The sequence below is a fragment of the Ascaphus truei genome, chromosome 4 (genome assembly GCF_040206685.1).
Source record: "Ascaphus truei isolate aAscTru1 chromosome 4, aAscTru1.hap1, whole genome shotgun sequence".
NCBI lineage: Eukaryota > Metazoa > Chordata > Amphibia > Anura > Ascaphidae > Ascaphus > Ascaphus truei.
This window is the reverse complement of record NC_134486.1, coordinates 66,190,328-66,216,060: the sequence shown is the minus strand read 5'-3', so window position 1 is coordinate 66,216,060 and position 25,733 is coordinate 66,190,328. Positions and strand designations below refer to the sequence as shown.

The following is a 25,733-nucleotide window of genomic DNA, read 5'->3' as shown; positions in this document are numbered from 1 at the left end:
GGGTATAGAAACTGGAGTCTTATGTATGGAATTCGTTGTAGTGAAGAGGTGAAGTCTCTTATTGAATAAGGCATGTGTGTTAAAATGCAAACTGAATCAATCAGTTCAATAGGTCTAAAAAGTGATATTTATTAGCTAATTTTTGCTTTCTGTATTACCTGACGGACGGTATGCACCCACATTTTGCCATCTATAATCTTGACTTACGAGTACCCAGTTTGTGCCTATATATATAAGTCTATATCTATAATTAGTGCAGCTTTTTTGAGGCCACATGGTATCACACGTTGCCAGCCACCTATGTAATAGAGCTGCAAGCTGGTCTTTACCAACTACTGGTCTACTGTGTCAAAGTTGCTAGTAGACCAGTAACGGATAAAACTAGGACTGGATTACTACAGTTTAGACCAGGGATGCGCAAAGTTAATGTGACGTCCCACTTTTGCTATGTGCAATTAGTAGCGCCGCCCCCCCCCCTCAAGACACAGCAAAACGAAGGCCACACACGCACAGTTTAAATGTATGATGCTATGTACGTGACCACTAAACGACATCCCTCTAAGAAAATTTCACGCACCCCAGTTTGCGCAACGCCAGATTTAGACAACCGAGAGTCAGTTCTGCAGAGCAGCACTTACTGTAACATGTTCATAGTCCTGGCCCAGTTCATGCGATCCTGCTACCACCTCTCTTTCAGCGATCCACTGCTCCAAGTCATCCACCTCCCGGTTCAACTGGAATAGTCTGTGACGTTCATCTAGCTTGCCTCTTCTTTCTTCAGACAGATCTTTAAGGCCTGCGTACAGTTTGTCAACTTGGGACTGGCGCATGCTAATGCGTTCACTAAAACATGGTTAAGAAAAGAAAAAATAACTGGTTTAGATGAAAAGAACATGGGTACAAAATCTTGTATTCCTGTCGAGACGATTACAAGATCGCTATCATTTTTCCTTCCAGAATTAAAAAAAAATGTCTGCGCGTATACAAATATAAGCTCATATAATATATATCAGCTCCAGATTACAGAACAGGGGCAAACGGTTTAATTCGTAAGGATAAGGGATACAAATCTTGAACTCACTCCATGGCTTTCCTAGGATAAAGGACTAGCAAACAAGTTCACTAGGGGCTTTAAGTTACACGTTTACCAGCTGTATTTAGAAAACTGATTGTACCTCCAAGTAGTGCAAGTTTTCCCCTTTATGTCAGTAAAAAATAAAATCAAGACTGAAATTACGAGTGGGGGAAATTCTTGTACGGTGAGAGATCAATAATCTTTTTTGAATACAGTATTTAGACAAAACAACCTATGACTTCAGGGTAAGTATACAGGAAGCCTTTAGGCTCAGTTATTCAAACGTATTACTGAATTATTCGATAAAAATCCCACATTTTACTTCTACTTACACAGATTAAAAAAATGCACGGAACGAAGAAAAAAAATGGAGAAGTTGGAAAAAAAAACTGCAATGGAAAGTTTACGGTTATTGAACCGTAAATAAGCACTCATAGCTCTAAATGTATACCACCACTTGTGGCTTAGGCTAGTCCAGAAGACTTATGAAGATAAAATGGGTCTCTATTGTGTATCTTGTGTGTGAAATATAAGCAATGAGAATAAATGGGGGATTCTGGTCTTTAATTTGCCCTACAGTCATCAGGATTATGATCAGGCGTATATATATATTTCACTACCAGATAAAGACATGGGCACAGTGAAGAACATTAACCTCTCAGGATGACCGTCTGCCACCAACGCTCTGCTCGTCTTGGAAAGCTGGTGCACGGTCTCAGCGTAATCTTCCACCGCCTGCTCCAGGATCTGATGCTTCTTCAACATGGACACTGCACTCTGCTCATCCTGGAGGAGTCACCGCAAATCACATTCACTTCACATCGACACATTTACATCTGCTAGATTTAGTATTACATAGTTACTGTACATGGTAGATGAGGTTGAAAAAGAGACTGCTGTCCATCCTCTGTTAAGCGTGGACAACAGATACTCACCCTAGATTAGTATTTACAGGATTGTGTGCATCTGTTCTACGTTGGTACATTTGTGTGTGCTTTATTATACTGTAAAGTGTTTCTATATAAAATGTATATGAATTAGAATATATTAAAATAATGTGCACTGCCTGTTCTTATAATTGCAAAACCCATAGAATCATGACACTTTAGAATGTTACCGTCTCCACATATAACACAGATGCATGTAAATACCTCTGATTTAGAGAGTTATTCGTCTGAATGTCATTTTCCTGATATAATATTGCAAGTGTGTACATTTTCGGCTGACCTGAGGAGTCCTAGATCTCACACACACACCCCCCCACCCCCCGCCCCCCTCCCTCCCCAGTGTAGACAATTTTCTAATTGTCTACACTTGGTGGGTGGGGGTATATATATGTCTTCCTGGTTCCAGTGTCCCTTAGCACTTCCCCGAAGAAGGTCCTTAGTGGACCGAAACGTTGGTTTACACATGTGCTGTCATATTTGAATACAATCTTTTTGCTACATACTACTGAGTGCTGTTTCTTTGCTTTCCCTGCTGGGAAGGCAATCTGTTGCATATACTTGTATTATGGAACATGCACCTGATGATTTGACTCTTTGGCTTGGAGTGCCAGCTGTGCTGTGCTGTGCATGTATATCTATCTATCCGTTCCACAGTCTGGTAATCAGGAGACAGCACTCAGTGGGTAGTTCATCAAAATAAGTGTATTAGTAATAAAGATAATACATCAAGAAACCCAACATTTCGGTCCTCCAAAAAAGGGACCATCCCCTTGAGGAAGGTCCCGTTTTGGAGGACCAAAACGTTGGGTTTCTTCATGTATTATCTTTATTACTAATACACTTATTTTTATGAACTTCCTAACTGAGTGCTGTCTCCTGATAACCAGACTGCAGAACGGTATCGTATTGCTATATATAAACACACATACACACATACACACATGTTAGAACGTAAACGAGAAATGGAAGAAAATATTTTTCTTGTCTCTCTTTCCCATTACAATATGATTAATTTAAGAATATAAATTATACCTGTGTTCACGGTGTATTTTGCTACCCATCCCTATTTTTGTTGTGTGCCCCGAAACCTTTAATAAACAGTTAAAAAAAAATGTATACCTTACATAAGAAATCCTAAATCACCTTTGCTTTCTCCTCTGACATCATATACAGCTCCTGCTCACTCATCCAGGCTTCCGCCTCTGCAGCATCAAAGTAATATTGCTGAGCCTTGTGGGACTCCTCCAACCTCTTGTGCCTCTTTTCTGTCTCTTTGATCAAGAGGATCCAGAGCGCCTGCAGATCCGCCAGTCTTTGCTGCAGAGCTTCTGCATTGAGGCTCCCATCTTCCAAAATGTTTTGGCTCCTCTCGAAAATATCATCGTTGCGGTGCTGGTGGCCCTGGATTTCCTTCTGAAGCGTCTGCACAAAACAATATAAAAGATCTGATTTGGGTGCGTTTTTTTCTCTCCCTTGCTTACTGCCATTGGAAAGGCCAACATGTGGCATTATTCAAAATAAATAGCATATTTATAAATCCTTCTATGCCCACTGGAGAATCCTTTCTATTATCTGTTATATATCTAAGGCTATTTTTATTTTATTTTGTCCCAATATCAAGCACAGCTGCTGGCTTCTTATAGGGAATAATGTCCTTAGAAGTTTTTTTTAATATACATCAAAATACTGCAAAGACAAATGTACATATCATTCAGGGCTCTGATTTCTGTTTGAGAAGAATGTGCTTCTAAAGCCGAATTTCACCCATATATTTCACTAGTGTTTCTCCAGTTACTATCCCACACAGTGTACGCACGCGCGCGCGCACACACGCGCGCGCGCGCGCGCACGCACGCACACACACACACACACACACACACACACACACACACACACACACACACACACACACACACACACACACACACACACACACACACACACACACACACACACACACACACACACACACACACACACACACACACACACACCATCAGTTCATTAATAGATATCATGTACAACTGGTTAGAAACTGACCTTAAATACCCAATTACTACTAAATTGTACATTAACAAACAGCAGTGTTTTTGTTAGGACGGAGTTAAACGGTGAATTTGTTATTCTATTATTTTAACCCATTCCGCTTGCAGTAAGAGGGCTGTGCACTAGGACTGTAAGGTCTCCGGGGCAGGGATTTCCTTCCCTATTGTCTGACTTTGTTGCACTTATTGAATTAGAATTCCCTGTACTGTTTTGTCTCTTGTAAAGCGCTGACAACACTGTGGGCGCTATATAAAGATATACATACTGGCAACAAAGGTGTTAAACGATGCAAAATATTACACTTCAATTTGACGCCGGGTCCTTGGGAGAGGGGGGGACCCCAAACGCTGCGGCTGCCAGGCAGGGGCAGCTCAGGAAGTTTGTGCACCCCTGACTTAGAGGACCCTCACCCTGGCTGAGAAACAGTTACACCAAAGGTGAATTCCCTTTCGGGTGCTAAAAATGTATCATTATAATGACACTGCAGTGCAGCACCATTAGGGGAATGGCCTTGATGGGCCCTGATCAAACAATCTGCGACTCTAAAAGGGGAATACATTTGTTTAAGTAATGAGGAAGAAAAATGAGCAGCAAGGAACGTCGCTCCTATTGAAACCATTTCTATGCGGGTTAACAAAATAACAGTGCAAACACAAACCCTGCAGGAAATCCATCAGAGCGGAAACCAGTCTCTCCGTTACTAAAGGATAACAATACAAATTCTTCTCATCTGAAGTCCACTTACTACTGTTTACATTTGGGCGTAACTGCGACAAGGAAGGAAGTTGCGCAAGTCAAATTCCTTTACCCCAATGCAGTGCGAGCTGAGAAAACGCAATCTTGGGCAAGGTGATAATGTTTAACCACTTTGCCTCTGTGTGCGCCGCGAGGCATTGTAAAGCAGGCTCATCCAGCAGCAAAAGGGATACAAGAATGTGCTCAAATCGAAGGAAATAAAACGTTTAAGGCATATAGGGGGTGACCTGCAGTACTAGCCACATGCTTCTAATATGGTCACAGGTTTCTTTGTGTGTCTGTGTGCGAGAAGAGTATACAGTAGTTTGCAAAATAAAGGCCATCCCAATGCAAAATGCTTTGTGCAACGTTCTTGTTGTATTATTGTGTTTTCAGTACTTGCCTTCTAGGGTATCAAAGCTACTACTAACCTGGTTTTTCTTCATCAGCAATTGGACAGTCTGGAGGTTGTGGCCATGGTCAGTAGATGTTGCAATAGGCATTCTCTCTTGAACCCAAAGCTGCAATTATTAAAGACAAGGAAGTTTATAATCCCAAGCATTGCAGAGAGCAGGAATACATCCTAGTGGCAAACCCAGATTACTAGCAAATTACTGACCCTTAGAGTGACTTTGTAACAAATTTAATTTACAAGTACTTAAAAATTAAGTGAAACTATTCAATCCAGGTAAACACTAGAAGTCACAGTCTCACGGACGAGTACTGACATCAGTGGATCAGTTAACGTCGGTATTCTCATAGATGGGAGATCCTCCTATTCATCGGTGCAGCTGTACACCCTAAAGATGGTGGTAGTACTCACCAACATCAGAATAGGGCTTAACTAACTGCAGCATAACCATATACAACATATCACCGGAGAACCATACAAAACCACACAGATTAAGAAGTAGGAACCAAGGCTATTAACACAGTCAAGTCTGTTCTATGACACATCATGTGAGATTAGGTGTACCCCACACTGGAATTTAATATAGTAACGTCTATCGGTGCTAATCTCCGCTACCAACGGAGAATCACAAGTGCTGACAATCATTGAGTCATCTCATGTCCTTGCGCTCACCTAGGTTGTACTATACATACAGTACATGCATGTATTTACCAATGGTATGTGACTTGAGTTTACTATATGGGACTACGGTTCAACAAACAGACATGAGATTTCTGCTTTAGATTAGCGCCAGTCACAAGATTTTACTTCAAGAGCAAGGAGATCAGATACTCTTTAGACTTACCTTATACTAGTGAGTGTACCGGATTCAATCTAGAGATATATATATATATACACACACACACACACAAATATATCAATCTATCCACACATTCATTTAGGAGGATCTATTACTTCAGGAACTTATAGTTTGGATTTTTAATATACGCTATTTAATTTACTATGTTATTAAATTCTGTTTTTAGACCGTTTTGTTCATAGATTCTACAGGACCATTATTATTTATAAACCATTTGGTCTGTAGTGAACCGCTAAAAGGGATTTCTTAGGGTGGACTGTGTCCCTTTGACACGATCCATCAAATACCTCTACTACTTAAAAACAACGCAGGGGCCCAAAGCAGCAACTCCTATCAATATCATTAGGTCAGGTCCCCAGTGGCCGCTACGGTGCGCAAACCACAAACAACATCACAGCCCTCTATGGGGCAGGCCAAGGTGGCAGTGTGTATGTGGGCGCGCAAAGCGCTGTGACACGTACGCTGGCAAGGAAGAATTTTGTTTTCCCGTGCTGCGACCACGTGGTCGGCGCGCAGCCAATGGAAGGGCAGATATGCTCCGTCATGGTTGCACCCCACGCCACGGCCCCGCGCTCCTCTACAGACCGTCGATCGCGGCTTTAAACTCTGCACGCGCCGCCAGGTGCGCTGCAGAAGGGACTTGGGCAGTAGCCTTCAGTCTCCAAACACCGGCCCTAATGTGTTACACTGGCCCATTAAATAGGTTTTTTTTGCAGAAATCCGTTGTGCCCTGAATCTTATCCGATACCTAATGTGAGACGACCATTTTTAAATTGTTCTGCCAATGTACTTCTCAAAATGGAAAAGCACTGGGATTTTAAAAGTTATGATCAAACAGCTATTTTTTTCCAAACATACTATGAGAAACATTTACTTTAAAGTTTCTGTTTAGTGTTTTATACAGACGGGACTCAGAAATTGATTTATAGACAGTATTGCACAGCTACACCTATATTTCACAAAGCAAAATAAAAAAAATTCATATGGGATGTGATATCAGGCAGTTCAGCAAAACCAACGACAAGCTAGACTGCATGTAGTCATTACTTGTAACTAATTATACTATACAGGTCTATCCCATTCAATGCCAGAGACCTGTGCATTCTAACCATTGTCACACCAACTGAAGAGGTCTACATTACATCTCACACAAATGTACCATTCACTTACAATCTCATCTTCCACATCTCGATTGAACTGATGAATCTCTTTGGAAGCCAACAGGTATTTTTTCCTTTCATTCAAGGGTGCGAGCAGTTCGACAAATCTCTGCTCCACAACCACACGCTGGCCATCCACCTCATCCGTACTCTTCCCCTCTTGGCTGAGGACCTCTGCTTGGCTTTGCAGCTCTTCTACCTCCTTCTTACGGACATCCATCTGGTTTTCCAGCATCTAAGGGGGCAAAGAAACACAAGTGTTTGTTCCACACAGCCAACAGAATGTGCGCATGAATGAATGATGTATGCACATCTCAATGTGACCCCTTGTGTATTGGATACATTTCTCTGCTTCGTGTAGCTGGATCTTTGACCAACTTATAGTATAAGCCATTATTTTTAAAGATGCCACCTCGTCCCCTAAAATATTTTTTTTCTGAAAAACAACGTACTCTTAAATACCTTATTTATAGGTTTTTCTGTTTTTCTACCATCATAAAATAATCATAATACACAGAAAAACAGAAACTGTTGTTTATTAGGAACAAAATAAAAACAAAAGCAGATCTCTAGCTCGGTGAGGCATAACGAAAAATCAAGGTAAGCCTCAATTTACACAGCCTAAAAATATTAATAAAAACACGACATAAATAATACAACAACTCTGCATGTCAGATTTGTGTTCATTGCTTGTTTATGTTTCCTAAGTTCATGCATTGGAAATGGATTACCCTGGTCATTCTTCTGAAGCCTCCTCAGATTCCAAAGATCTTTTATTTTAATTTGGTTGCTGACATACAAATTAATTACCAGCATCATGTTTGCCAACCAACAACCCAAATCATTGACGGGTCTCCAATGACGTTACTGGCGACCCGTATAATGTCCCATCAAGGTTCTGCTATCGGGAGGAACAGGGGGAATGACCAAGGTCTTCATGCTAAGGAAGACATACAGCTCAACCTAGTTTTAACGCCATCCGTAGGAAGACATACTAGGTTAAACTAATTAATCAAATACATGCACTGTGTGGATTGCAGCTCTTAAAATCATGAATTAGACTTTGAGGACTTGCAATCATCTTGATAGAGATGCACTCCAATCGAATGCAAAATAATAGTAATAATCAGAAATACATTAGAATAATTACAGACATTTTGATCCTGCATCTTGTGCACCGAAACATCATTATGTAAAAGGATTCAGCAATGAAAATGTAAAACGTATGAAAGCATCACGGGTTTTCATTAAAAATTAGAAATACGGAAGATTTAACCAGGCTATTTTTACATAAGCATTATTTTCTGTGCCTTGTTCCAGGTAGTAACTGCACAATATGCAGGTCGTGATACTGTGCAACTTCAACAGTAATACAGTTCCACAGATTTATACATAAACTTTCAAGGTCACATCAATCCTTTGTCCCCTTGAGCACACACGATTTCAAAAGCCCCTCTAGCCAGTTCTCTGCTGCACAAATCTGGCTCAAGTGTGCACTAAATATAACATTCTGCTGGGGAGAGGGGAGGGAAATGTCTGTGGGAATTTTGTGTTCCAAAAGGCCTATTTCCAGAATACAGTAATCTCTCAGTGTCCCTAAATATGCCCTTTTCATATCTGGCATTTGAAAGATCAAATTCCACAGAGCTGTCTGGGGCTGTAACACAATGTATGTGCAAACAGAAGCTTTTTGGAGGTTGAAGGGGCAGTAGATGTGTGGGAGTACAGTGGTGTTTACACATTTCCCCTTTGTTCCTTGTTTCCTGCATCCTTGCTCTTTCAGATTGCTAATAAGCAAATGATTCAAGTAACTGTAACCCACTCACTGCCAGGGGCATAGAAAGGGTTAACAAAAATACTGTGGGAAACAGAGAGAAATCACAACAACTGGTGCTAAATTGGGACCACTCAATCTCACGAGCAGAAATGTATGCAAGTTGTGCTGCATTATGTTTTACTATATTTACTTGGAATATCGGGGCCGTCTTACTTAATATTTTCCCATAAATAGAATAGCTAAATGCTTATGTGTGTCTAATAATCACCTATGTTTTTTTTTTATTTGAAACCGTATTTATACGTGTTTCGTTTTATTTTTATCTGGTCTGCAAGCTTTGAAAAGCTTAACCCATTATTAGCAGTGTTTGTTACATAGTGCAATGCAGGTACTGCATGGAAACGGCCAATGCTTCAGTCCAACTCAGAGGTCAATAATCAGCAAACAGTCAGTTTTTCTCCGAGACCCCTTCACTGTGGGACACACCCATCCTTTTAATGTGGAGCCTTCCCTGACAGGTCCCTGCCATAACTGAGCAGGCTTCAGAAAAAATTATTATTATTTAAGCAGCGATTCTGATTGCAAGAAGGCAGACTCCATTAATGGAGATATAGTCATTGATGCTGAGAATGAGTAAACAGAATGGTACTTCATGTTCCTGAACATTCTGGTGGCTCTCAGTTCCACACATTTGTACTGCTCTCTCGCATCTGGATTCCCTCTCATACTGTCAGCATGATGTCTTTTTCAGAGGGGATAAGTACACCCAGCAGGTTGAACATTTTCTAAGAGTATTGACCTTTTCTTCCCAAGTCTCCAAGTATAGGGTTCCATACGTTATCAGTGGCAGATTAAGACCTTCTGGGGCTCCTAGGCACCAAGACTTGGGGGATTTTCCTCAAGGCTGCCCTCCTCCTGTAGCGTCACGGGGTCATGGCATTGTGTTGTCATGGCAACGCGTCACCATGACACCATAACGCTGCAGGATGCGGGAAGATGATAAGGCTCCGTGCATGCTCCTGAAGACCGCGCGATCACAATGCCTCAAGGCAACGATCGCAGCCATGGACCGCGACAGCGCGATGAATCTGTTCCACAGCGCGACAGCCAGGTCACGTGAGCGGTTCACCCAATGAAGGCGAACCAGCTCCGTGACGTCCACGACACACACCCCCCACCCCCATCGCGTCTAGCCTGGCCAGAAAATGCTCCAGCTAAACGCAGGCGACGTCACGTGCGCGCACACCTCAGTGCGGTCTTCGGGAGCGTGGACGCAGCCTAAGACACCCCTTACACTCACTGGGGGGCGTAAGTGGTGAGAGCAGGCAGTGGGGAGCAGGGAGAAGAGATTGTGCACCCCTGGGTTAAACGGGGTTGATGTCATGTAATTCATTTTTGTAATGATATATTTATAGGATAAATATTTATATTTATTAAGAATTACGTTTTTTTGGTAGTTTATTTAGTGTGTTTTTAAAGCTGCTGTTCAAGCTGCCGTTTTTAAAAAATATATATATTTCTTTCCCATTCAATATGTGCATCAATACAATCTGCACACTGACAAGTGATTAGCTAAGCTGCAGATCGAGCCGTTCTCCTGTAATCGATTGCTCGGGGCTATTTAATTCAGTTCTTGCACAGCATTATGGGAATTGTAGTTCCTGGAATATGATTGACTAGGCAGTTACTAGATACAATTGGTGCACTGCTAGAGAGAGGGCGGGGCTCAAGAGCCAGAGCCTATCAGAAGGGGAAGGGGCTGTCACTTTAGAAATGCTTCCTACATTAGAAACAGTAAAAAATGTCTTTAAAACATTTTTTTTTTTTTAAATTTTAAATGCTACGAGTATTTTCTCATAGTACAGAACTGATTTATTAAATAAAATAAACACATTTAGGATATTGCTTGTACTGCTGCTTTAAGAGGGTTCTCAGCTTTTTTCTTCTTTTGCCATCTCATACTGCCGCTTTAATTCTGGAACTCTTCCCCTCACTATACCTCCCATCCTCAAACTCCCCTTACAGTTTTGTCCCTGCCCTATACATGTTTAACTCCCATGTGCTCATTCCGTCTCAGTACAGAGGTACTGTAGCAGGCGGTATTGCTCTCGCTGGCGTGTTAGCCACACCTTTTTTTGCATGTGGTAATTCAGGGGTACTCAACTCCAGTCCTCAAGACTCCTCCCCCCCCCCCCCCCCCCCAACAGTTCAGGTTTTCAGGATATCCCTGCTTCAGAACAGTCTTCAACCCAGGCACTGATTGAGCCACCTGAGCCTTTGATTGAGTCACCTGTGCTGAAGCCGAGATATCCTGAAAACCTGAACCGTTGAGGGGGGTCTTGAGGACTGGAGTTGAGCACCCCTGAGATACAGGACAATAGAGCAGGTACATGTATGGAGATGGTCACCAGATTGGAGTTATTTTAAAGAAGCTCTCGTCCACTTGAAAAGTACCAAGATGGTCAGTGCAGAAATTACCTTTTATGGGGTGGATTAAACATTTCCCATACAAAGGCCGCCCTTCTATTTTGTCTCATTGTTTACCAACGCACCTGTTGTTTCTTCAGAAGGATATTCACACTGGTAAGATCCTTCCCGTAGTCATCAGATTGAATTTGACTCTCTAACCCATGAATCCACTTATCCAAATCTGCACAGCTCTGGGTGAAAAGTTCAGCTTTGTTGGCATCAAAAAGTCGCTGGGCCTTGGTCTGTGTGGTGGATTCAAGCTCGTCCCACATTCTATGCAAGGCTGTCATCTTCTCTTTTACTATAGCCTCCGTTTCTGGTTTCTCTGCGATGAGCTGGTTTCCTTCCTACAAAAAATAAAAAGAAAAACTTATAAACCACAACGGACCACAAAACAACATGAGCTGGAATTCATTAAAAAAAATGTTTCCTTTTCAAAGCAGTGGCAATCCTGACAGGGAGTAAGATCCAACAGACTGACAATTAGGACTTCAGAACATGGGAAGTGTTTGAAGTGTTTTGTGATATTCTACGGCTGTTGAGTGAAGGCCGGGTAGGGAGACATCAGATCTGGTCATATCAATAATTTCCTATTTGCAATGCAATTGGAGTGACGGGGATCCTTCAAATAAATAATTCAATTATAAAGTAGTTGCAGTGTTTCTGCCTTGGAGACACCATATTTTACACATCAACATACAAGTTGCTATAGCATGGATGTTGTCCTCTTAAGGTCATGTTCCTATTCAAAACCAATGTGTAGCTCATCAAAATACTAGGTTTTCAAAGTCTACCCAGTATTACAGGAGAAATGTTTCTGTCCCAAGTTGTTAGGAGTTTTAGCAAACCACATCCAGAAATATATACTTGGTTTCTCCAAAAGACAATTCCCCCATTGACCAAGATAAATGTGATGCGTTAGAGAAGTCTTTCCCACAATGTGATCAGAATGTAACTTTACTAGATGGAATAAGCGGTTATGATTTGATGACCATAACATAGTACATAATGTCTTGAGTTTAGTTTTAAATAATATTTGCAGTTTTCCATAATCCATCTATGAAGATCTAGACTAATTAGCTGTGATTGAGTTAGAGCTGTCTTTTTAAACAGAGGTTCATAGGAACCCGTGGGTTCCCCTGGACACCCCTAATGGGTTCCCTGGAATTTTCAGGTCATTTGAAAATTGTACCAAATACAGAAGAATTTACAATGCATCTGATCTTAGACTCGCTGTTAAAGAGGGTTGAGGTCCCTCACAATACATCTGATCTCAGACATGCTATTAGAAAGGGTTGGAGTTCCTTACTGTGCATCTGATCTCAGACGCTCAATTGGAGAGGTTTGGGGTTCCGTACAATGCATCTGATCTCAGACGTGCTAGAACAGAGGGTTCCTTAGCCAAATTTTTTTTTTTTTTTTTTTTTTTTTTAAACACAGAGCATAAGACTTTCAGAGCGCATCAGAACTATTTAACTGTTACATTCTAGACGTTATTTACCTTTTCAATTTTGTCAAGCCACTCCTTGTTGGATGCCAGCTCTGCCATAAATGCTTGGTGTTTCAGCCATTTACTATGCAGGTTCCTGGCTTCATCATAAGACATATCGCGAGCTGTGAGCATTTTCTCGTTTATCCACAACGACAGCTGAGAAACATGGAAAATTTAATAATTCACAAGATACACGCCGTATATGTTGGTTAAGACATCTGGAACACATTAGATGACTGTCTGTAAATTACCCAAAACATATGGAAATTCTTACATATGCTCGTCTTTGTTGAAGATGAATCTAGGATTCAATCCAATATGTAATCATATATTTTTTTCATAGGGGTCCATTTAAGGGAAATTCCCTTACAGAGACTCTTCTACTTGCATGGAAGTGTGTCTTTATGTACTGTGGCTTGGCATAATACTTCATTTTTAAACATCTGGCAACTGAAGACGTGTGGTTAAAGGGATGAAGTGGAAAGGACCACCAGTTAATATGCGTTTACTGTTTAAGCAGCAGGATTAACCTGCATTTGTATAGAGAACTACATGCTGCACTGGAAATCGCAGCACATGGTTCTAATTGAAGATAGGCTCCTGTAACTCAAATGAATGCAAAGCTGCTCGTGTGTAGCATACATCATTAATGCACAGGTAACAGGGGACATTTGAAAGAGGCATGCATGCACTGGGGATGTTCAAAATCAAATGATCTATGCAATTCATTACTTAAATGGACTTAGACACAAGCCACTAAGATTCATTAGCTATATGCCGCCTCACAATGTTTTACAGGCCTCTCTCTCAGGTCAACAAAGGGGTTACAATTATGCAGAAAAGCAATTTCATATTCTTATGCTCAGCAATTATATATATATATATATATATATATATATATATATATATATATATATATATATATATATATATATATATATATATATATATATATATATATATATATATGTGTCTACGTGTGTGTGTTTTCTGCATTACGTTGTAATGCTTTTTAGCATAATGTGCCAGGCAATCTGAGCATGTACTGTAGGAAGATGTCCTAATATGTTGGTGGGACCGCAGAGCACATTGCATACCTCTTGGCAATCCTGAAGAAACTTCTGCATTTCTCTGTTGTCCTTCAGACGCATCAACAGTTCACTTGCTGCCTTGCGATTCCTCCTATGCCTTTTTAATAATGGTATACATCTCATTAGAAAACTTTAATTGTGAAAATTGTGAGGCTGTTGTAGTAATCTCAAGCTCACAATGAATTAAAAGATTGTTCCAATAAATGTATTTGGTGTCTTTATGCCTATACTTTCACAGCCTCACACAAAGGAGAAAAGTAAAGCTGGCTCTTGTTCGATTTATGATCAATGTGACTCGATAATCAATTTCTATTAGATGCAAAACAATACATTCAAAATACACTAGAAGTTTGCTACAGGCTACAAACCCACTGCCAACAGAAATGTTTATGACACCAGGCACTGGGTAAATATATTTGTATTTCAAAGGGTTATTGGTCGAAAGATATTCTTCATGAGTAAATCTCCAGCTTTGGAACACACTTTCTAACTTGTAAAATGGTTCACAATACACACACAAGAAAGGCAGAGTAGAGGCTCCATGGATTTTATAATTGCATTAATTTATTGAAGCCAAATAGTGTCCAACGTTTCGGCTGTCACAGCAGCCTTTGTGAAGGAGTGGCTGCTGTGACAGACAAAATGTTGGACACTATTTGGCTTCAATAAATGATTGCAATTATAAAATCCGTGGAGCCTCTACTCTGCCTTTCTTGTATATCCTGTGCTAGGATTGCAGCGGGCCTAACCTCATCGTGTAAGGCTTGTTATATAGTAGGCGCTAGTGCGCGAGCAGGCGCCCGGCGTTGCGTGTTTAGTTGTTAGGGTGCAAGCGGTGACGCGTGCAGTTAGGGGGCATGACTGACATCACAACATTAGGCCGCGCGGTGATTGGTTTGTGGCGCAGCAACAGCGCGAAAATACAATTTTATTATTATTTCCCTGGTCTGCCGCGCCACCGTCCACGGCCGTGCGCGTGTCTTTAGTATAGAAACGTCTGGCTAACACAGCCAATTCTAATTGACGCGCGCACACTATATTACACGCCTTAGGGAGAGCACTGGTATCAGTATCTCAGATTTATTTCTGATTATTGGTGTGCAACATTTTCCCACATACATGACCACACACACAGACACACCATTTTACTAGTGTGTTTCCTGCTTGGAGTTACGACTCCCTTATGCCTACTACTGCAAATATATCTTCATAATTTGCTCAGGTAATTCAAAACACTAGCATGGGATATACAACCAGCAGTGAAAACACTGATCAACAACAACATCGACTCCAAAGTCAGTAGCAGAATGTACCTATTATCAATAGAATCCACCTTCTCTTCAATCTTGTCAGAGTTGATGTTTTCATCGTTGACCAGTCTTCTTCCAGTTTCCACAACTGCATTGATCTTCTCCTCACTGGCATCCATTGTAGTCATGAAGTCTTCCTGCTTCTTGATGGCCGCTTCTGCTGCTTCCAAATTACTTGGCATTTCAGTATGTGCCAAGACATATTCCTTTATGAGAAGAAGCAATACAACATGAGAATGTAGAGACGCTTTGAAATGGCTTATCTTCATCACATGTTCAGATAGTTGGCATTAAACATACAACTCAGACACAAGCATTGGCAGATTCTGTCACATTGTAGTAGCCACAAAAATGATACCTGATATCTTAAAGTAGACCACTCAACTAAATATATATATTATTTAACAGTATAGTAATTTAATTGCTCGACATAGTGCCCGTTAGTCCCAGGCCTTGAAAATTAAAATAATTTCCCAGAAACATTTTTTTTTTTTAAATATTACATTTAAAACCCATGTAAAATGGCACGGCAATCTTTTCTTAGCCCGGTATATGTAATGAAAATCAACTCTTCCTATTAAAGCATCTCAATTAGAATAGTTATGGGAAGAAAGACGATCTGATACAAGTGGAATTAAATAAACTATATAAGGTTTCAAAACAACTGCTCAACATACTTTACCTGGTTATTAAGAAAGGCTTCAGATTGCTTGGTATCTCTCAGGAAGAGCTGATATGCATGGGATTGAGACAGGAGGTTTTGCCTATTCTCCCACATTTTGTGAAGCTCATTCCATCCGGTGTCAAGAGCTTGCAGACGTTGACGTAAGAACATATACTGTGCATCAGTTTGCCCCTGCGTTACCATTTCACCCATGTCCCTCATCTTCTGGTAATCCTCCTCATAATTGTTAATTTCATTTTTAATGTTTTCATGCTGAGTGAGAAGCTTTTCAGCCTCAGCTAATGTGTTTGGCATATCTTCTGATGCAATGGCAGTCTGGGTCCTGGACAACCAAGACTGGAAGTCATCCAAGTCACGCAGGAACTGCTGCAGCTTGCTGGCTTCTCCAAGAGACTCTTCACGGTTCTTTAGAGTGGTTTTCATTTCTTCCCACACATCGTTAATTTCAGCAAGCCTATCCATGATGGCCTGAGCTTGGTCAGGATGCTCAGCTTCCAGCTTCTCTGCCTCTTTCTGTAGATCAGTTAACTTGGCCTCAATGGCAGTCAGATCTCGTTCCATACCGGTTAACTTCCTCTGAAGAGCCATAACTCCAGCCAGATCATTGCCCAGCTCTTGTGTGGATTCAATAACTTTGGTCTTTTCCCTAATCCAGGACTTGGTCTCATTGCACTCGAGATGGTAGTTTTGGATGCTAAGGGCTGAGCTAAGTGCATCTTTTGTTCTGTCAACAAGTTCTCTAAACTGACTCCACCTAGGAAAGAGTAGAAGAGAGAATCATTAAATGTTTTGCTTATTTATAGTTACATGGATTGTGTTATCTTTCCTAATTCTTCCTGTATTTGGTGTACAGTAGCTCAAATGGAAATGAACTGCTAAAATATACATACAGTACCAGTATGAAAAGTGAAGAACTAGTTTCTAAGCCCGATTTTAAATTTGCAGTTCCTTGTTCGAATGGAGGTTTAAATCTACTGTGTCACGCGGGCCAAAAGCAAGCTATGACGCCATGCGTTGCAGATTTCTATTACCTCGCCTTATGTGGGGGACTTAAATACAAGGAAGTAGAGGCACACCACCTCCGGTAGCACCACTACAGCTACGGGGGAACACCAGCTTCCCGTCCATGTAACATAAAACAAGGTGGGAGGGAAAGATGAGGGGGGACACTCACCTGGTGTTCAGCTTATCTTGCTGCCCTTTGATTTCTCTCTCACTTGGATGTCCACTATGAATCAGCTGTCGAGCAATTTGGTTCACCACAGCCACACGTGAAGCCTGATTGTTCATTTCTGGCTCTAAGCTTTCAAACCTAAAATTAGAACAAAAAGATATCAAGAACATACACTTAAAAGTGTTCAAATAATCAATTTCATGCACAAAAAAAAAAGACAAAAAGGAACATTTTGCACACATCCCAATAAAATGGTTACCTGTGCTGTATAACCTCCAGGTCTTCCAGCTTCTCTGGGATTAGCATGTTGTTTAGCCACAGCTCCTTCTCATCAATCCAGAGCTCACATGCATCTGCTTCACTGAACATCTTGTACAGAGTAAGGGCATCCTGCAGAGCTTGCTTCCGAAGCCTGCTCAGTTCAGCCAGCTCTTTGTACCTTTCCTCTATTCCAGACAATCTCCCCTGCACTTCCTCAGAGTCAAAGTGCTCCTCGGGAAGTGCTGCCGCCTGTTCGTGGAGTGCATCAATAATTGACCTGTAACTTGCAATCTCTTCAGCAACGTCCTTGTGCTTTTTCACCAAGGACTGAGTAGAATATTCATCGTGGCCGACATCGTTGCTGGACACAATTTTTAGGATGTCCAACATCCAGGCATCAATGTAGTCAGCATCCGCCTGGAACTGATGAAGATTGGAGGCTTCTTCCAGGCGTTTCTTCCTTATGGCAGATAACTGTTCAAGGTGAGCCCACTGCTCCTGAATATCCTTAATCCGCTCTCTTATTTTCTCAGAACCAAAGTGATCTTCAGCAATCATTTCCTCTCCTTCCTTGATGGTTTGCAGTAAGTGACCACTGCGCCCACTCATTTCATCTTCAAATGCTTTATGCTTGCTAAGTAGACGGATGACACTGGTCAAATCCTTTCCATAGTCGTCAGAAGATAAGATCTGCTCCTTCTCTCTTATCCACCCCTCCTCTTCTGCCATTTCCCAGAAAAATTTCCATAGGCGCCTAGACTCCTCTAGACGCGCCCGACGCTCTGCCGCTAGCTGGCATAACTCTTGGTAACAAAACTCCATGTGAGCCACGCGGTCCCGGATAACTTGAGGGTCGCATGGTTTATAACCTACACAGAGGATTCAAAACACAATAATATTCACAAGAAGGATTGTACATTATGGATGTTTGCTTACATATAAACAAGATAATGTGTGATTTTCGGCGTAATTTTGAACAAGCAACTGAGGAACCATTGTAGGTATATGACCCCAAAAGTGAACCCTCCCATATAGGTGATGCCATGTGTTTCAAAATGGATACATTAAATCATGTCCAATTAAATCATTATCAGTTGCCAACTTAAACTATGGCATTGTTGCACAGTCATCAGCAGAAGGTAGAAAGTAGAGTACAGTTGGGGAGTCAATCTATATGGTGTGCATGAGTATGACGAAACACAATGCTGCTTTGTACGTACAGGTTGATGCATGGTAAAAATATAAGATGTTAATACCCAAACAATGGCTTATTGAAATGATTAGACTGTAAATCTGCCAGTTGAATACTGTTGGATTAGGACTGTAAGACCCCCATAAGAGACTGAGTAATATCATGAGACTGTGCAATCATGAACCGGCAAGGGATGGGTTCACCTTTTAGCGCATGTTTTAAGAAGAGGGTTAATTTGAAGAAGATGAGTCAAATACATCTGCAGGCAACTTTCAAGACTTGCATAAGGTCTATGGATAATTGACCTTGCCTGAAGACAAATATATTTGCAACGCTATTACCGTGACTAACCCAAAATCTGTCAAACACAGAAACAAGACCACCCAGCCCCCTACACACCAAGGCACAGAAAGAAGATAAAATAAAAGTGCCGACAAAAGATAAATCTAGGACGTGGAAAATTGTATGTGCGTGAGTAAGAATGACGTGTAAAAAAAAGGAACTTTGCTTCATTTTCACAAGTATATAAACGGGTCCTTTTAGAGATTCGCTGTCCAGACCAGGCTGCTTGTGTTCATCCCACGAAGACAGAGCTGTACTATTAATACCAATTGCTTGCTGAGGCTTAAATAAAACAAAATCTTCTTTGAGAAACCTCTTCGTGTCAGACTCTCCTTCCTTCAGATACATTTCAAATCAACACAACTGCCAAAATGGGTCGGCACTAGTGTACATTGCAATGTATTCAGGGTCGGGCACCGTAGATACAAACAGAGCTGTTTTTTACCTTCTCCTCCTGCAGCCAATTTCTGCGCCGAGGCATTCACCGCTCTTACTCTCTCTGCTTGAATAGCAATGTCTGCCTCCACCAAGGCGTGCTTCTGTAACAGGTCCTCTACGCCTAGCAGATGCTTCCCATAGTCTTGAGACAACAGCAGCACCTGTGAGTTTGGAGAAAAAGAAAGAAACAATGATTAATATTAAAAACATTAATTCGTCATGCGAAATGTTCATACAAGACATCCCGGCAGGCAAAGGCTTTTAAAATTAGGCTTTGAGAAAACGTTCGTCCCAGACACTTGTTTGCAGTAATTTGGAAAGATTGCCTTCAGCCAGGCCTGCACTACTCGTAAAGTGAGAAGGGCCGAACTGCTCCAAGGAAAAAAAATTTGGGCCGCACGGGTAAAATCATTATCATCACCTCTCCTCCAGCACCTCTCATCATCATTCTCATATATCTCCCCCAGCACCCCTCATCATCATCCTCATATCTCCCCCAGAACCGCTCACTATCAACCTTTGCGATACTCTCCATCTATCTCTCATACCCCTATCTCTCCCCCTAACCCACACACATAATACTCCCCCTCCACATCAAACACACAATAACCCCCTGCACACCACACACATCCCAGCCCCCCTGCACCTCACATCCCTCTCCCCCCCTGCACCTCACATCACTCAACCCCCGATGCACCTCCAATCCACCCCCCCGCACCTCCAATCCACCCCCCCGCACCTCCAATCCACCCCCCCGCACCTCCAATCCACCCCCCCGCACCTCCAATCCACCCCCCCGCACCTCCAATCCACCCCCCGCACCTCCAATCCACCCCCCCCGCACCTCCAATCCACCCCCCCCGCACCTCCAATCCACCCCCCCCGCACCTCCAATCCACCCCCCCCGCACCTCCAATCCACCCCCCCTGCACCTCCAATCCACCCCCCCCTGCACCTCCAATCCACCCCCCCTGCACCTCCAATCCACCCCCCAGCACCTCCAATCCACCCCCCTCGCACCTCCAACGACTCCCCCCCTGCACCTCCAACGACTCCCCCCCGCACCTCCAACGAATCCCCCCCCGCACCTCCAACGAATCCCCCCCGCACCTCCAACGAATCCCCCCCCGCACCTCCAACGAATTCCCCCACACAATAACCCCCTGCACACCACACACATCCCAGCCCCCCTGCACCTCACATCCCTCTCCCCCCCTGCACCTCACATCACTCAACCCCCGATGCACCTCCAATCCACCCCCCCGCACCTCCAATCCACCCCCCCGCACCTCCAATCCACCCCCCCGCACCTCCAATCCACCCCCCCGCACCTCCAATCCACCCCCCCGCACCTCCAATCCACCCCCCCGCACCTCCAATCCACCCCCCGCACCTCCAATCCACCCCCCCCGCACCTCCAATCCACCCCCCCCGCACCTCCAATCCACCCCCCCCGCACCTCCAATCCACCCCCCCCGCACCTCCAATCCACCCCCCCTGCACCTCCAATCCACCCCCCCCTGCACCTCCAATCCACCCCCCCTGCACCTCCAATCCACCCCCCAGCACCTCCAATCCACCCCCCTCGCACCTCCAACGACTCCCCCCCCTGCACCTCCAACGACTCCCCCCCGCACCTCCAACGAATCCCCCCCCGCACCTCCAACGAATCCCCCCCGCACCTCCAACGAATCCCCCCCCGCACCTCCAACGAATTCCCCCCCCCGCACCTCCAACGAATTCCCCCCCCGCACCTCCGACTCCCCCCCTGCACCTCCCCCCTGCACCTCCAACGACTCCCCCCTGCACCTCCAATGACCCCCCCCTACCTTGGTTTGCTGCGGAGGAGGCGGCAGAGCAGGCAGGACTTCACACACGCGCTCTAGCAAGCAGCAGGCACAGAAGTGCCTCAAAGCTAGAGCGCGCTGCTGCCATGGCTCGAGGGGGAGAGCTGGCTCCTGGGACAGGGGGAGAGCGGGCGCGTGCGGGATAGCGGACTCGGGAGGGAGGCGGAGGGGTCGAGAGGACTTGGGAGGGAAGGGGGAGCGGAAAGCCGCCGCGGGCCGCACAGTAAGTGCTGGAAGGCCCGCGGGCCGCGTGTTGTGCAGGCCTGCCTTCAGCACTCAGTTGATATCTCGGTTGATAGTATGCCTAGTGTGACTTCTGGGTCAGACATTGGGGCCTATACATTTAAGTGCAAGAAAATCAGTGCAAAAATCAGAAGAAAAAGCATTACCGTTTGTAGTGATTAAAATCAGGACTATTCAATAAGACTTTGCAAACATATCATTGCGAATAAAAGGCATTTTTTTTCATGCCAAAAGTGGTGTGGTTGACACAATATGTCTTTGTTCAGGTTCTTGTCACTAGTAGGCAGATATGCAAACCCGCCAAGATCCGCTTCAGCGCAGTCTCGAGCGAACTTTCCAAAAGTTCGTAAATTAAAAAAAACAAAACAGCATCAGATCTTTTGGCATTATAAGCTCTTGCGAAACGGCTCAAATTGTTTCAAGTTTTTAAAGTGTCGAAATAGCAGCCCGACACCTTTTTCCTTTTTAAGTTTGATTGAATATTGAAAGCCAATTAAAACATGCCCTGCCTATTAGCTTCTTAGCATCAAGGGAACTAGATGTGCGAACATTTGGATTAACAAACTTCGCTTCAGAGTTGGGGGGAAAAAAAAAAAGGTTTTGCACTTTTGCTCTCGTGTAGGATAGAGAAGGAGATGATGTTCGAGAGAACACACTTTATAGTAATCTTTTTAGAATAGCTAGAGATATTCCTCCCCTTACAACAATATCTGTGTGATTGCACTTCATCCACATGTTCCTTTGTTTGTGTATTTATATAACATGTATTTAGTAGTTATATATACACATTTACCATTTAGGTAATACACATCTTTGAATTAACATTTTAATAATATTTGAATACTTCACATTTTTCTCGTTCACTTTAGAACAATGAGACTGACGAGGGGCGGCCAACTCCAGTCCTCAAGACCTACCAACCGGTCAGGTTTTCAGGATATCCCTGCTTCAGCACAGGTGGCTCAATCAGTGACTCAGCCAAAGACGGAAACCAACTGTGTCAGGGGAAGAGTTATCCTGAAAACCTGACCTATTGGTAAGTCTTGAGGACTGGCGTTGGCTACCCCATGACTAACCTATTCTATACACATTCCCATAGCTGAATTATCAAGCTTGCCACCATGGGAAAGGTGAACATTTGCAACATTTTACCTGTCCATTAATATGTTGCACTTTATGAAACTTTGTGCCATCTTTTAATCACTGTGTTTAGCTACATAGTTTGAGACTTTCATGGGTTGTACAACAGAGCACAGCAAGCAGGAAAAACCAACAAAAAAGTGGGGGCCATAAATAGCCCCCACTTTTTTGTTGGCTTTTCCTGCTTTCTGTGCTCCGTTTGTACAACCCATGGAATTCTGCTTGATACTTCTACATGAGGCACGCTCTGTGTCTGGGGTAGCGCCGCTCTGTCTGGGGTAGCGCCGCTCTGTGTCTGGGGTAGCGCCGCTCTGTGTCTGGGGTAGCGCCGCTCTGTGTCTGGGGTAGCGCCGCTCTGTGTCTGGGGTAGCGCCGCTCTGTGTCTGGGGTAGCGCCGCTCTGTGTCTGGGGTAGCGCCGCTCTGTGTCTGGGGTAGCGCCGCTCTGTGTCTGGGGTAGCGCCGCTCTGTGTCTGGGGTAGCGCCGCTCTGTGTCTGGGGTAGCGCCGCTCTGTGTCTGGGGTAGCGCCGCTCTGTGTCTGGGGTAGCGCCGCTCTGTGTCTGGGGTAGCGCCGCTCTGTGTCTGGGGTAGCGCCGCTCTGTGTCTGGGGTAGCGCCGCTCTGTGTCTGGGGTAGCGCCGCTCTGTGTCTGGGGTAGCGCCGCTCTGTGTCTGGGGTAGCGCCGCTCTGTGTCTGGGGTAGCGCCGCTCTGTGTCTGGGGTAGCACCGCTCTGTGTCTGGGGTAGCGCCGCTCTGTGTCTGGGGTAGCACCGCTCTGTGTCTGGGGTAGCACCGCTCTGTGTCTGGGGTAGCACACCGGTCTGTATCTGGGGTAGCACCGCTCTGTATCTGGGGTAGCACCGCTCTGTATCTGGGGTAGCACCGGAATCGTGAGTGGTTTCATTATTGCTTCATTGTCACACAGGCAGTTGACTAAGCTCTAGGAAGTGTATCCATTTAAAACAGTTGAGTTAGGAGCTGTATCAATACAGTATCCTATAGCTCTGTCTGTCACAAAGGATTGATACTTAATACCACACTACCCAATTTTTGAGCTACAATTAATTATACATTATGTCACAATTACTCACAGGTGCTACCTTATTTTGATACAAGGACAAACATACTTATTTGGCTTAGCATAGTGCCAATTATTCTAATTGAGACTTGGAAGCAGTGTTACTTGGGACTTTGTTCTATTTATGCACATCTAGTTTGAGACTTTGATAAGTAAACCCCCCCAGTGTGCACCCACAAAGGATGCCAGGCCGAAGTGTCCTTACCTTCATCTCATCCATCCAGTCCATAATGTACAGCATTTCCTGGAAAACTTTTTGCAAGCCCAGGTTCATTTCAAGCCGCTGTCGTCGCGCCCGCAGCAGCTCAAGCAGATACTCCCACAGGCGGATGACATTATCCTTCCGAGCAGTGATGCGTTTTATATCATGGTAGTTCTCCGCTTCCAGTTCCCGTGCTACAGCCAGCACCGCCTGTACACGCTCTTCATAGGCGGCGATGTCCGTTTCAATGGCTTCGTGCTTTTTAGTGGCCGCTTCCACGGCAGGGAGGTCAAAACCAAAGTTATCCTGAAACATGTAAAGCAAATAACTTTTTTGTTGTTGTTGTGTATGTATGTATGTAGATAGATAGATAGGATAGATAAGAGTGCCTCAAACTTTATATACATTCTCTTCTTGGTGGTTAAAAAATGTTTAATGGTGTGTGTGTACACACACACACACACACACACACACACACACACACACACACACACACACACACACACACACACTTTTTAACCAAGAAGAGAATGTATATAAAGATTAAAGTTTGAGGGAGACTCGTTCCTGTATGAACCCGTGACTATTTATACAGGTTCCACAAAGAATAACAAAGGGCCCTGAACACAATGGGAAGGATTGCTGCTATATAAAGATTGCGCTCGATATAATTTTTAAGCCATAGATTGTCATAACATCTGCATGAAATCATTGCCGATTTCTTTCTTTTTGGTTAACTACAACTTTGATCCAACAGTCCCTTTTTGGTCCGACTTAATCATGCCTTAGGGGGGAGGGGGGGGAGATGGATAAGTGCCAAACTCCCCACATCACGTGAATACGCTGTGTAACATTTACACTACACACCCTCCCACAATGAAGGGGGGATAACGTGTGTGCGTGTTTTGTTGGCCGTACCTGTGAGACCAGGCGCTGGTTTTCACTGAGCCACGTTTCTCTCATAGCTGCCTTGCGATCAAACCGGCGCGCAAGTTGTTCCAGTTTCTCCTGTCGGATGAGCTCGTTGCGCAGTGCCAGTTCTCGCTCGTGCTCAGCTTTTTCCAGTCTTTCCCAGGTCTGATTTCGAGAAGAGACAAGTTTTCTGCGTTTAGGAGGTTTATCTCAACCATAAAACAAAAAAAAACAAAAAAATCGCTCATCTTGGACGAGAACACCTTTTTAAAATGAATAGCCGAGTGTAGAGCAGAGCTCTCCAACTGCTGGCCCTTATTTATTTATTGTATTTATTTATAAAATATTTTACCAGGAAGTAATACATTGAGAGCTACCTCTCGTTTTCAAGTATGTCCTGGGCACAGAGTTAAGACAAATAATACATGGTTACAAATACCGTTACATAATGAGCAGGGTATACATTATATACAAGACATTGCATGCACAGTTAAAGAAATATATATTATGGGCGTATGAAACAGTTACAGACCAGATTAAAATGTGTGACAGCCTTAGATTTGAAAGAACTTAGACTGGTGGTGGATGTAAGAGTCTCTGGTATGTTGTTCCAGTTTTGGGGTGCATGGTAAGAGAAGGAGGAGCGGCCGGATACTTTGTTGAGCCTTGGGATCATGAACAGTCTTTTGGAGCCTGATCTCAGGTGATAGGTGCTGCATGTGGTAGGGGTGAGGAGCTTGTGCAGATAGACGGTAGCTTGACCAGAAAGAATTTGAAGGCAAGACAGGAAAGGTGAACTTTGCGCCTAGACTCGAGTGATGACCAATCTAGTTCTTTGGGCATTTCGC

At 43.6% G+C, this 25,733-nt stretch overlaps 1 protein-coding gene across 3 annotated transcripts in view; it reads right to left on the bottom strand.

Moving 5' to 3' along the window:
• SPTBN1 (spectrin beta, non-erythrocytic 1) overlaps positions 1 to 25,733 on the bottom strand; it is a 155,999-nt gene that overhangs the window by 21,084 nt on the left and 109,182 nt on the right. For all 3 annotated transcript variants that reach the window (XM_075595946.1, XM_075595948.1, XM_075595947.1), the window contains 15 exons: positions 24,892 to 25,050; positions 23,977 to 24,279; positions 19,473 to 19,626; positions 17,492 to 18,362; positions 17,233 to 17,370; positions 16,056 to 16,812; positions 15,377 to 15,579; positions 14,070 to 14,160; positions 12,982 to 13,128; positions 11,564 to 11,827; positions 7,245 to 7,469; positions 5,235 to 5,324; positions 3,166 to 3,444; positions 1,731 to 1,861; positions 639 to 843 (listed from right to left, as the gene is read on the bottom strand). In XM_075595946.1, coding sequence (XP_075452061.1) covers positions 639 to 843; positions 1,731 to 1,861; positions 3,166 to 3,444; positions 5,235 to 5,324; positions 7,245 to 7,469; positions 11,564 to 11,827; positions 12,982 to 13,128; positions 14,070 to 14,160; positions 15,377 to 15,579; positions 16,056 to 16,812; positions 17,233 to 17,370; positions 17,492 to 18,362; positions 19,473 to 19,626; positions 23,977 to 24,279; positions 24,892 to 25,050 — 4,017 coding nt within the window. The remainder of the gene's footprint in view (positions 1 to 638; positions 844 to 1,730; positions 1,862 to 3,165; positions 3,445 to 5,234; positions 5,325 to 7,244; positions 7,470 to 11,563; positions 11,828 to 12,981; positions 13,129 to 14,069; positions 14,161 to 15,376; positions 15,580 to 16,055; positions 16,813 to 17,232; positions 17,371 to 17,491; positions 18,363 to 19,472; positions 19,627 to 23,976; positions 24,280 to 24,891; positions 25,051 to 25,733) is intronic.